This window comes from Manis javanica, chromosome 12 (genome assembly GCF_040802235.1).
Source record: "Manis javanica isolate MJ-LG chromosome 12, MJ_LKY, whole genome shotgun sequence".
Lineage (NCBI taxonomy): Eukaryota > Metazoa > Chordata > Mammalia > Pholidota > Manidae > Manis > Manis javanica.
Genome location: NC_133167.1, coordinates 5,652,562 through 5,666,002, shown reverse-complemented (window position 1 = coordinate 5,666,002; position 13,441 = coordinate 5,652,562). Strand labels below are relative to the sequence as shown.

At 45.3% G+C, this 13,441-nt stretch overlaps 1 protein-coding gene across 8 annotated transcripts in view; it reads left to right on the top strand.

Moving 5' to 3' along the window:
• The window catches only part of TRPM8 (transient receptor potential cation channel subfamily M member 8), a 144,210-nt gene that overhangs the window by 116,951 nt on the left and 13,818 nt on the right, over window positions 1-13,441 (top strand). For 4 of the 8 annotated variants that reach the window (XR_005058924.2, XR_012123446.1, XR_005058925.2 and 1 more), the window contains exons 23-25: window positions 1,839-1,938; window positions 2,914-2,947; window positions 6,986-7,078. Coding sequence is in view for 2 of the 8 variants with exons in the window: in XM_073217954.1 (XP_073074055.1) it covers window positions 1,839-1,938; window positions 2,914-2,947; window positions 6,986-7,036 (185 nt within the window). In the remaining 6 variants the exon portion in view is untranslated. Of the gene's footprint in view, window positions 1-1,838; window positions 1,939-2,913; window positions 2,948-6,985; window positions 7,079-9,362; window positions 12,136-13,441 lie in introns of those variants that run through there. The other 4 variants (XR_012123449.1, XR_012123447.1, XM_073217953.1 and 1 more) reach the window with 3 other exon arrangements.

The following is a 13,441-nucleotide window of genomic DNA, read 5'->3' as shown; positions in this document are numbered from 1 at the left end:
ATGTATTTTTATGATTTAAAAAAGTACCCATAATTTTTATACATTTGGAAAATACAGAAAAATACAAATAAGAAAGAACAAGAGCACATATAACCCCCCATCCACCATGCAGAGATAAATACTGTCAATGTATCGGTCTTTATTCTATTATTCGTGTTAGATTGTTCTGTGCCAACATATTCATAAGCTAACTTGTTCATTTAACAGGAATCATTTTCTGTATCCATAAACTGTGCACATTTTCTAGATCCATAAATATACATCTATATGATAGCTTTTTAACTGTAGAATATTCCAGCATACGGATGTACCATATTTAATTTCACCAATCCCTTGTTGTTAAACATGTAGATTTTGACTCGTTATCAGATAACACTATGAGAAACAGTTTTATGTGTTTTTTTTAAGCCCATTGATGATTTTTTTTTGTTTGAGTTATTTCTAGAAGAGGTATTTCTAGATAAAGGGTATGTATTTGTTTAAGTCTTTAGATATTGCCTGCCACCCCCTCCTCCACTCATCCCCTACCCCTTAAGGCTGTAGTGATTTATAGATTTTTCCCAATGTACAGGAAGCCCATTTATCCACATCTTTGCCAACACAGGATATAGTCAATCTTGTAGACCCTGCTAGTTTTCTGGTTCGGCTTAGTGACAATGCTGCGTCATCGTTTCAACAGCATTTTCTTGCCCTCTAGCGAAGGAGGCCATTTGCTATCCTTGCTCCTTGGCCGTCTGTGTTCAGGAGTGTCTGCCTGTCCTTTCTGTGTTGATTTCTAAGTCCTGTTACTGGGCTTCCTTGTACATTTTAGTTTGAGAAAAGAAAACCACTTTGCTAGGAAAAATACAATTGCACGAAAATTCAGTTAGAAATTCCTTTTTAAATGAATAACTACCATTTAAAAATAAATCCACATGTTTGCTCTGTGCGAATTGCTTCAATCCCATTCTTTGCACGTTGGCTCTTTGACTCCCCGTTAGTTCATTTCAAATCCAGGAAGAATTTACAGTTGTTCCTACATTCTTTATCATGTCAATGAACACAGTTAAAAGGTAATTGAAAAATAAAGCGAGATTCATTCACTCCACGTGGACACCTGCATGAGGGTCTGTGTTTGCCTTTGCCCGCGAATTCACATGGGGAGTGATGTCCGCGCCAGGAGTCCCTGAGACACAAGTGTCATATTGCTGTGTTCCTTTTTTTTTCTGGCTTGCGACTGAAGGGCCCAGGCACTGTAAGAAACTGAACTAATAGTTTTGCTGGAACATGCCCCAGACCAGTTTTACAGCATGCCCTGGCTTAGGTCACAGGAAAAGACTCGACATAACAATTTTCCGTAGGTCCACACCCAGACCACACATTTCAAGAAGGTGGAATGACATCCATGGCTGATTTTCCTCCCCCACCAAGTTCCTACCCCAGTGTTAGGCTGAGAGTAGGCAGGCCCTCAGTAATTACCCACCTGAATGACTGGCTTAGCATTTTGTGTCATCACAATGGAAGAGGAGCCATAGGAAATGTGAGAACCAAATTCATTAGTGAAATGATTTTGTTAAGTCACAAAACACACAGCCGGGCGTGCGATCTATCTCTATTTAGAATGAAATTGCGTTCTTGTGTTACTCAGGCAGCTCGGTCCCCACTGTGGCAGGGAAATTCATTAACATTCTGTCCCTCTGCTGCTGTCACCAGTAAGTAGCAATAGTCAGATCGGCCTGTGCGGAGCCAATCTAGTTCTCCTGGTCCCGGAATATGACAAAATGCCTCGCAGGTGTTTGTTTAGGAGGCAAGGGGCAAATGAAACAATTTAAATGTTTTTCTTTGTCTCATTATTCAAGGTTTCAAAAATGAAGACAAGGAGACTCTGGCATGGGAGGGTGTCATGAAAGAAAATTACCTTGTCAAGATCAACACCAAAGCCAACGACGCCTCAGAGGAGTACGTCAGTGTTCATTTCTGCTTTGCAAGGCTCCCCTTGTAGACGTAAGCTGGCAGAATATAGGCAGCGTATTTGCACAAACCCAGAGAGTAATAGCTCCACAAAGATATTACCCAGGCAACTGAAGACAAACACATAAGTGTGTGCCGGCCTTTCAAGAAGGGCGAAACCACGCCCTGCTGTCCTGATTGTCCCTGAAGGCTCTGGGGAAGACAGGTCTTTGGAGTGTGCAGCTCAGGGGCCTGGAACCAGGTAACAGGGGCATGGGTCTCTCTGCCACGGCTGCCGAGGTGGATTCCAGGAAGACCCAGAGATCGTGGGCAGTTGGCATTACCTTGCAGGTGCCACAGCTGTGTCTCTGTGATCAAGAAATATGTCAAAGATGGAAACACCATCTCCTCGGTTACAGCCTGTCCCTGAGAAGTCCTGAACATCATTTATGAATCTCATGGAGGGGTTAGGAACATTCCACAGAACTAGATAAGTCGCAGCTAGATGCAGACATGGCTGCAAGCAGCGTGTCATGCAGGGCCTCCAGGTGGGTGCCCTGCTTATTGTGGGGCTCAGGTGGCACTTACTCAAGATTCCCTCTGACGAGGGATGAGCACAGTTAACCCCTTCGTTAGGTCCGGCGCAGCTACCGGGGCGCACGGGACAGAGAGTGTGTGCTTTCTCTTTTAGTGGTGAGGCAGACACCTCAGCTCTTCTCTGTTCTCAAACGCAGACCTTGATTTTGGCAAGGAGGGACAGGTCTGAGGGTCACATTCCCCTGCCCTGTCTGTTGTACTTCTAATGGGGTGAGAAGGGAACTCCACTTCCTCTGGGTCTTAGGAAGTAAAAAAGGTAAATGCAGCTGACGTTGAAAACAAAAATGGTCTGTATATTGTTCTTTAAAAGACTGTAGAATGGAGGCTAACATTTTCTCACTCTCTCTTTTGCTCTTTTGTTCTTTTCTCTTTTTAACTTTCTTGAAGAATGAGGCACCGGTTTAGACAGCTGGATACAAAGGTACAGTCCTCATTATAGTTGGGAAACATGTTCTAAAAAAGTTCTGTTATCTTTGAGCTTTCAGTTAGAGGCCAGTGGTTGTGGTATGAAAATTGAAGAAGTTAATTATTAAAAAAAAAATAGACCCCTCTTGCACATTCGGCTTTCTTCATTCATTGCGTAAGGCCCGGGTGCTGGAGTGGGGCTGCTTCTCAGACGCTCCCGGCCCACATGGAAATAGCCCTGAAGTGGCCCTTGCCATGATCTCTAAAATCTTTTCTGTCTCCATCTAACCTGGAGCCCCCTCTTCTCATTCTCTCAGCTGTAGAGGCAGGTGTAAGATGCTTTTAATGACAGAGGACACTAGCGAGGCTCCCAAGAGCCATCTGGGAGCCCAGAGGCCTCTGTGTTGGGCTTCGATGCTACTCCAGTGGTCAGCTATTTAATGTGAGGGGCATCGCAAGTGCACAAACACACACGTGGACATTGGGTGTAGGGAGTGTGCCCACACCCCTCCCGAGCTGGGCAGCTGGCAATCATGATGAGGTTCCGCAGCAATTACAGTTGACCCATAAATCCTGGATCCCTGTTAGACTCTGAAGAGCAGCTGTCCGGTGTTCATTGTGCTGTTCTATCCTTCATCCGGGCTGATGGCATTCACGTTGCCTCCCAGTGCTGGTCTCTTTGGCAGCTAGGCAGTACCCCATCCTGTGGCAGAATCTCCAGCACCCAGAGCTTCACCCATAGTAGGTATCAGTGAACAACTGTTGAGTGAATGAATGAAAGAAAAGGTGCTCCTAATGGAACTCTTACATGAACATACATCCAGTTCACCTTTTCTTGTGTATTTATGAATGTGTTTCAGAACACTGAGGCTGTGTTTCCTGGAGCTCACTTCCTGAGCTCTGGTGCCTTGCAGGATGCCGCCCCAGAGTAGCTCTCTGCCCCTTCCAAGTCCTCCTCTCCTTCCCCTCCCCGGGGACTGTGGCTCTGTACACTGGCACCAGCTACTAGGGAATGTGGTGCATTCTGTGCCGACCGTCAAGTGCTCTTGTCCCAGTTTGCTCTAGTCACCTGCTGCTGCGTCACAAGCCCCACACTTCTATCTTATTCTTGCTTTTGGTGGGTCAGGAGTGTGGGAAGGGCTCAGCGGTGCAGTTTTCTGCTTCGTGTGGTCTGGGCTGGATGCAGCTGGTGGTAAGGCCGGGATCTGGCACCGGGGTCCTCTTCCTCATGGCTTCTCTCTCACGCATGTGGCATCCGATCCGTGTGGCTTGGGTTCATCACAGCTTGGAGGTCTCCAGGCAGTCCCCCTTCTTACCTAGTGGCTGGCCTCCCAGAGTCAGGAAGCAGACAGTGCCAGTGTCCTTAAAGGTGGGCTTGGACCTGGCACGATGTCGTTCCCGCCAGAGCCTGTTGATAAAAGCAGTCACGGGGCAGCTGGGATGCAGCCCAGGTTCAGGGACCCTCCTCCTGGTGTACAAGGGGCACACGAGCCCAGGGAGGAGGTGCCGGTGGCCCTGTGTGGGCAGACGAGCTCTCACGCAGTGGTAAGTCTTGTTACAGCTGCTCGCATTCTGATGTGTCGTTGCTGAGTTTTAATTGAGGGCCTGGGTAGACCTATTTATTAATAGTCCACAGATGATCATGCTGGGATGTGTATCATGGTTATCATCAGGGGAGAGGGGAAAAAAAGTGCTGGATATTTTTAAAGAGTAGAGAAAACTTAGAGAGCATTAAGCGAATGTATGAAAGGGGCAACGGGGGTTAGTATCCTAAGACAGGATATTTATATTAGACACGTATAATTTGTGATATATAATGTATATAACACCTCATGGCATATTTTCCACAGCACATATTTACATTTAAACATATTGTCTACTGCCTCCGTGCCTAGGCTGCATAGTAACTAATGTCACCGAGCACCTGCTGTGTGCTGCGCACTGGGCCAAGTGCCATCCAAGCAGACAGGGCCCCTGACTGTCACAAGTGGACCCTTTGTTAGATGTTTCGGGTCGAGGCTGAACTGTGTAGGACTGAACAGCAGGGATGACCTTCCATGCGCTGCCGGCACGCGTTCATGGGTGCCTGTGGCCACGTTAGCGGGGAGCGGAGTCCGCAGCTGTGGAGACGCTGATCTGGAAGAGCATGGAGTTCTCCAGGTGGCTGAGGAGGGGCAGCGTGAACCAGAGGACTGAGCCGTGAGGGTGGGAGGCTGGGCCTCCCAGCGGGGGGACCTGCCTCTTTAGGGCTGGGTTTCCCCTGTGCAGGGAAACCTCTGGGGAGTGTTCGCCTGAGAGGGACATACCTGGTGAGCTCCTTTCAGTGACCCCTCTGAGCAATCAGGGGCCAGAAGAGGGGCGCCACAGTCTGGCTGGGGGAATAGAGGCACCACAGACCTAGGGTGTTTGTAGGGAAAACAGGCTATTTTTGTGTGTCCTGTGGTTTGCCTTGGAGTCGCCTTGGTGGGAGGCGATGTTGACTTTAGGGCTGAGCTGAGGCTCTGCAGGCCTCTAGGCCAGTCCTGTTCTGGGGTGTGCAGGGAAAGGAGGGATGGCAGCAGCCAGGGACAGGGCAGAAGCCCCAGTCCTCCTGGACAGCCACCTGGCCTGGGTCAGAGGCCATCAGGAGAATGGGGAGAGGGGTGCTGGACAAGCTGCCCTGACTCCTGGGGACTGGGCTGCTTGTGGACTAAGACCTCCTAGCCACCCAGGGTGTGGGGGGACATGGTCAGTGGGGACAGTGGACCTAAGCAGAGGGGGCTGTGGGAGCTGGGGGCCGAGGAATTAAGTATGACTGAAATCACAGTTGCAGGCTGTGCACACGCATGTGCAAGCAGGGGTCTCTGTGGCCCAGAGCAGCGCGCACAGGTCCCATCCCCTTGGTGCCCCCTGGCTGTGCCACCTAGCGCCTTTGTGGCTCCCACATGAAGCCCCCTGCACCGCGCACTCCGTAGGCTTCGGTGGAACTCAGGCGGCTCCCAGGGAAGCCTCAGACTCGCAGCACAGAGCCATCAGCTGTCACCCACGGGATGTCATTGCCTGCATCTCCTGTCTCCCTGCTCTTCTGCCACCTCTGTATTTATCCCCCCCTCACCCTCTTCCCTGATTCTCCTGGGCAACCTTTCCACCTGTGGAGAATGTTAGGTGTCATAATTGTTTCTTGCGTAAGCTCTTGTATCCTTATGCCTGACTTTTAACAGCTTACGAAAGTCACTGTACCGTCAACCAATGCAGGGCTCTCCCAAAAACCCCTCTAGTGAGAAAAAAAGCTCTCTGCTCATTCCGCCAGAAAACAAGTCATTCACAATGGACCCCAACATGCCTTCTTTATGTTAGGCAACCATTAGCCCTCACAGTTTCTTTTTTGTTTTAAATTAAATGAAGAGGTCATTCCTAGAAGTAAACCCAAGTTCAACACAGATTGTTCCTTAAGGGAGTGATACAGAAAGTTAGAAACCCACTGTACAGGTGTTGCACTATGTCCATGAGCTTTTGTCAAGGGTACCACTGTATGGCAAGTAATTTAAAATGAGCTTCATGCATCTGGTGTAATAAGCTTTTGAAAGATGCATGTATTGAAAATATTTACTTACATTGTCTTACAATTAATACCTTTTTTGTGAGAGGAGATACTTTATTAATATTATATCATCTTATTTTTATTAGCATCATGCTTGTATCAAAGCAAAACTTTTTTGGTATCTTATAATTCTATCAGTATTAATTACATGTAACATTATTGTTTCTATGTACTATTTTTCTCTTGGTAAAATCAGTCATTGCTATGTGAGAACCACCAGTGGTTTTGCCTGTGATTAAAGCTAATATGAATTGGTGCTAATGGTTATTTGCCTAGAGACATGATTTCAGAATGAAAGCAATGGAAAGGGTCAGAAATATCACCTGGCACTCATCCTGCCCCATTCCAGGCATGTACCAAACTCACTGTTTAATATGTTTATCTGTATCATGGAAAGGCCATAGTGTAATAATTTAAACTTGAAAGCTGGACAGTATATCTTAAGACCAATTCTATTTTTTTTCCCTTTCCAAGATTAATGATCTCAAGTGTCTTCTGAAAGAGATTGCTAATAAAATCAAATAAAACTGCATGGACCCTAATGGAGAAAAATCGAATCATAGCAAGGTAAGTCATTTTCCTGGCTTTCTGCTTTTTTTTTGCTCTGAAATATTTATGTGCTTTAAGACTGATTTAAAATCATGATATTTTTCTCATTTTGTGTTCATATATTATTGGATTTGAAAATCATATGTTGGGTAAAACCCAGACAATAAAGGGACATAAGGGAACAAATGGGAGCCTCTTCCCCACCAGTTTTGCTCCCACGCCAAGAGGTTGGCACAGCCAGGTGTGGAATGCAGGCATCCTTTGGGTCCTTTAACGACTATTGCAAAAACTATGCAGACATTTTGGCATTAATGGAATCAAGGTCATCCTGTTTGAAGACTTGGCATTTTTTTTCTTACTTAACTCTATTATGGATATCTTGACATACATATCCTGGAACATGTATCTTGTTCTCATGATACATTATTTGTGTTTGTACATATACAATTGCAAGTTGATCACCTTTTTCCTACCAAAATATGTTTCAGTGAGGTGTTCTAGGTTTTTAGCAATAGCTCGTTTGTACAGTAAATTTGTAACTCAGAGAACTGGCAAAACTGAACCCAAGGCTTTGCTCCATGATCTTACCAAGTGGTAAATTTTGGTTTCCCATAATTACCTGTCCAAGTTCAGAAACTGAATGTTAACAATGTTATTAGGGCCAGGACGAGTTAGGAAAAAATAGCAATGGACATTCCTTTTGCTTAGATGTTTTGAGAAAGTGAATTGCAAAGATTGGAAACGCAATTAAGACTTCCTTCCTCAGTCCCTTCCGCCTAATGCTGATCGAGTGCCTCCTGCGTCCTCAGAGGTCCGAGGGGGGGACCGGGGCTGGGCTCAGAGCCAGCTGCCTGCCCGTGCGCTCAGTCCTTCCACTGCAGAGTTTATGGTCACGACAGATCGTCCGGGGGGCTGTGTTACATCAGGTACCTCCTTTCAATAGTTCTGGCCAGTCAATACTTTCCCTTGCATTCTGACAATTATAGATCATATGAAAAAGCCCTCTATTATGAAGGGCTTTGTTAGAGCAAGATTAATGCAAATTTCATGTAATCTGAAGGGCAGGTATCACCTCCTGAGTTACTCAAGAAAATAAACCTCTCATATTTAGGAAGAATCTATTTTAATTCTTTCATGACGGTGTTGAATGGAAACACTATTTTATTTAACAATGAATTATAATTTGAATTTTGAAACATTTGCCATTTTAACTTATGAACTGAATTATAGGAAAAAATCAGGAAGAGATAAAACAATTTAAAGCTAATTTTTAGAACCGTAGAAGTGTAGTGATCAGAAAAGATTCAAAATGAGATGGGCACATCCCTCCTAAGATGCTGACCTCATCTCTGGTCCTTTTTCAAATGTTTTGACTGTAAGATGAGCTGACAGATGACAGCCCTTGTCAACTGCCGTTTTCTTAAACTTAAATTTTTATTTCACTCTGTGGAGAGTTAAGTAATTGGTGAATGAAAATGAATTGGGAGCAGGACATGACTTCATTTCCATGTGGGCCGTTCACGAAAGGAGGAGGGTGAAAACAGCATATGAAAAAGCAGATGCCCCACAAATAGTTAACACTGATATCTTAAGAAACAGTGGAAAAATGAAAAAAATGGGTCATCCCATTTTTTTGTATAGTTTTTTCTCCTGGATATGAAATCCACTTTCTTTCTTTGATGTTACCCGTTTGGCATAGCCTTAAGAAGTTCATTGAAAATGTAGTTTTATGAGGCCACCAGCTACATGCTCTAAAACATTGTGCGTCTAGTGTCTCCGTAGTACTCCTTCCTCTGGAGGGGTGAGTGCCATCTACTCTCCTGGGGTGGGCATAGGGGAGGGCAGTGACGATCTCGGGGTGTGAGCTGGCCCTGGTAGAAGTGGGTCAAGGAGCCAACACTGGGTCCAGAGCTCCATCAGTATGCCCGTTTGGGCCCTCCGTCCCTAGGTCAGCCTCTGATCCTGTAACTTGGGATAAAATTAATAGATGATTGTACGTAGAGCTTTCTTTCTCACGCATTAAGGTGGAAAGGAAGTAAGAACCAGGGTGAGAACAAAGCCGTTTGTTTTCTCACACCTTTGTACTTGGAGTGGGCCTGAGGACCAGAGGCCCACCAGGAAGGATGGTCCCTGGAAATCGCATGATCCCCACAGGATAATGATGGATTCTTGTATTTGCTGCATTTAAATTCCAGTTCAGTGAAAGAATCTGAAGTTCCTTTAGGTGTCATCATGAAACTTCATTTCAACAAATTATTGCAGCTCTTAACTTTATTATCAACTCACCCTTTTATTTACGCAGAAACCCCTCAGCAAATAAAGCACTTGGAAACTTTCTGGGTCTTAACCTGGGCTGAGTGAGTCGAGTCTTGATCGTTGAACCATAGTCATTCTGTGCACATGGCAAACTGGTCAGAACTCACATCTTCGAGAGAAAAAAATGATCTTGTAGCCACTTTATCACCAAGGAAAAAATCTCTGTTTTTGGAGGTCTGGGACCCTTGACCAGGATCCTCCCAGTACGTCTGGAAGCACATCGTCCCCCGAGATCGGGCATGGGAAATGCACCCCGAACAGTGTCCTTCCTCCCTTTCACAGGCAGTACCCGACATCCGAATGGGAAAGAGTCAGAAAGTGCCCATGAGCGGCTTTGTCTCTGACTAGTGAATAAAAATTGGTCAGGCTCTAGGTACACAGCGGATGGTCTTACGCGCTCCAGGGGGCTCAGCTCTGAGAATAGAGTGTGTGATTGCTTTCACATGAGAAGATGGGCATGAAGGAAGAACACTTCCTACAGCGCGCTTCGCCTGAAGGCTGCCCTGTTACCTTCTGCTCCCGTGACTAGTCTTTGCTATTGATCATTTTCAAGGGTGTGCCTGCCCCCTCCGTTTTCTCCACTTTTCCTTCCTTTTGAACCATGTGTATCACAGAACATCTCTCCTAGGAATTTGAACCTGGTCATCATTTCCCTCTTGTACTGTTTTGTTTATCTGCAATCCTCCATTATTATACATTTTTTTGTTTATGTGACTAATAAGTCAGCATAGTTCAAAGTTTCCCAATTAAACCAGATTCTAAAAATGTGCTGGAGCAAGAGGACCCTGCACTTTTCGGGAGGAACTGCTGTCATTGCCACGCTTTGTATGAAGCAGTGTTTCCCCTCCCACGCTCACTAGGAGATCTAGTTGAAGGAAGTAGCCACATTCCTGACAATGTGCAAAAATCACCCCAGAATGGACCCTTGAGACGCACCACTGATTTTGTTTCCATTGGATGCTCCTCTTTCTCCTCTTATTTATTTTCACATTGAAAAGAATTCAGATTATAGAAAATTTAGACTACATAAAAAAACAAAGAATAGTCCCACTAATGATTAAAGGTAACTGCTAACATTTCAGGAAGTATTTCCAAGAATATTTTTTTCTATGCATGTTTGACTTTCAAAATTTTACATAATGTCATTGTAACACATACAATTTTGTACAAGCCTCTTACTTAATATTTTATCAAAGATGCTTTTGTTATATTCATAATCTTTTTAAACATCATATTAATAATTGCATAATATTCAACCTCTAACTATTTCCACAATGTTGGTAATTGATGGCTATTTCCGATTAGTCAGTGGGATGAGTATTTTTGTGCATGAATCTTTTTCTGCATTTGGGAAAATTCCCCGTGGCTAGATTCCCAGGAGTATATATTGATTATCAAACCATTTGCAAGGCTTTTTCTTAGGAATTATTATAGCAAATAGAAACTATTAACTTGAGTATAAGCTATGAGAAACATGAAATATAACTCAACGTAAAATATTATCTTTAATCCTTAGTTTAGGAAGAAGTCATTATACTTATTTAAATACTGTGAATGGTGAAGGCATGGGTATAGAATTAAAGAGATCATCTTATTGAAGACTCCTAGACCTAGTTTTCTCTGAAAGTGGTGGTACCTTCACCCAACAGAGATGTGCAGGAAGTACATAAGGAAATTTAAATGCCCATAATTACTTTTTTCAGCTTTGAACTGACTGACTATAAACTCAGTGGCTGAAGAGGAAATCTTAAAAGGAAGCTATTAGGAGATCTCATTAGAAAAACCATGAAAGTATGAACACAAACAAGTGTATTTTTTTCATTTTGTCTGGGCAGTAGGTAAAGTGCCAGGCCACCGTATTCATAGCATTTGCAGGGAATGAGCAGAAATCAAAGGTATTTTTTAAATTTAATCCTCATTTATAGCCTAAAAGGAAATTGTACTCAGTACGGCTGGTCTGGTCCTAGTTTGGGGTGCTGAAGGTAGATGGGATAAAGTTAACATGACCAAAACCGTCAGTGAATGGAGTTTTCAAAATTTCTCTTGTTAGTGAGAGAATATCCCTTTCATTTCACCATGGCAACTAGAAGAGCTGCCTTTCCCAGAGCCACCAGGAAGAGATTGGTGTCATCTCTGCAATGACAGGAATAAATAGAGCCTCTGGTACCGTATACATGAGACTGTGCAGAGGAAACGAGTCCCAACCTGTTACCCTCAATTCAAGAAACCCATTTGAATAAAAGCAGTGAATTAAACTACAAACCTCCCATAAGGCAAAATTGCCATACTATGCGCTGAGCCCCTTAAATGTGTTTGTCCATATATTCCTATTTCCACTGACTGTGTTTTTGTGAGTGTAAGAAACTGGCAGATGTGCATGTCAACATCAGCAGCAAAAGAAGTTATCTTCTTGACACTAAGGACAGAACTCAAACAATACTCAGAACGCACTCATAGTAGAGAAGGAGCCGTTAAGTGTTTTCTACTCAGCTTGTCTGGTGGGTGTTTCTGCGTGGTCGCTCTGATTTTTGCATATGCAAAGTCGTTATAGGTGTAGCTCGTGAAAACAGCATGTGTATGGAATGTATGTCTGTTCACTATATGTCTGTGTGTGGCTCCAGATGTGTCCTGTGTACCTGTTCGCCACCGCTGACGATCCTGCAGCTTGGTGTAAATTAATGTCTTGATTAAAACAATGAGGAGGAACTGAAATGTGCTGCTTATATCATTCTGTTGACAGTGAAAAAATAAAATTTCTTAGCTCCGTCAGATTTGTGTCTATGAGGTGGTTTCCAAGAGTTCACATGAACTGATGTCTCAAAGAAGATGACTAGAACATGCTGACTGAATGCAAGCAGACTGTCCCCAGGGTTCAAGGCCAGATTTGGATCCCATGGCCCACCTTTTGGTCCCCACAGTTAGGCACCCATCTGTGGCCCAAGGGTCTCCAGCTTCATTGACTCGGAGCCCCCTCCTCATGTCCCCACCCCTCAGACAAGCCTGGCTGCTGCCGAGGTTACAGGGGTCTCCTGTGTGCCGGGATCTGTCATGCGGCCAACATGGATGTCCACTGTCCACCACCCTGAGAGATGATGGAACCTCAGGCCCAGCCTTGCTGAAGGCAGGGTCCTCCTGCTCCAAGGCCGCATTTGTTATGAGGAGAATGGGGAAGTATGTCTCCACCCTCCCCTGCCCACCCCAGGCCCCCTTCTTCTCTGTCTGCCTGGGGACCAGGCCGTGTGGGGGTCATGGAGCCAGCTCCTGCCCACAGCCTCTGTCTCGAAAATGAAAGGCTCAGGGATGGGCCCTCGGCAGAACAGAAACTGGATGTGCAGATGACACCCCACTGCCCTCCCTGACCGCCCCACCAGGCACGAGTATGATGGGCCTTTATTTTCCTGAAGATGGAAATCTTCAGGGGAAAAGCAATTTTGGGAGGCCTGGGGACATTTCTGAATCACAGTGGAGGATCACACTGGGACTTTGGACACATTTACAGCATGAATGTTTTAAAATCATTTCCCCCCTAGAAGTCTTGTTGGTCAAGGAAAAACTCCCCTCGGTCTCTCATATGTGTGATGTGTTGTCATTAAATGTCCCCTGTGTCCACTTGTTGGGCAATAATAATGGTTCAAAGTAAGTGAAAGGAATAGAAGGTCTCCGCCCTGGGCTCTTACAATCTATCGGAGGAAACGATATCGATCTAAGAGACAGGGAAGTGACACTGCCAGGCAGTGTGTCAAATACAGGGGTAGATGCGCAGAGAGATGAGGGGCTGTGTGGCGTGAAGGATTCGAGAAGCACCTGCTCCTGCAGTAGATTGAGGAGATCTGGCTTCCCCGGCGTCCTCTCGAGGAGACCACTCCCACGTTCCCCCAGAAGCTCCTCAGGGTGGACAGTGAGGCTCGAGTGGCCGATGATGGCCACTAATTGCTGTTCCCAGGCAGGGTGAGGCGTTGGAGGTTATCAGGGTTTGAGGGGGGGAATTGAGGAGGGGACCCAGCAGAAAGGAGCAGGCTAAGAGGGGTGTGTTAAGAGAAGAGCAGTGCTTGGGCCCCCCCTCCT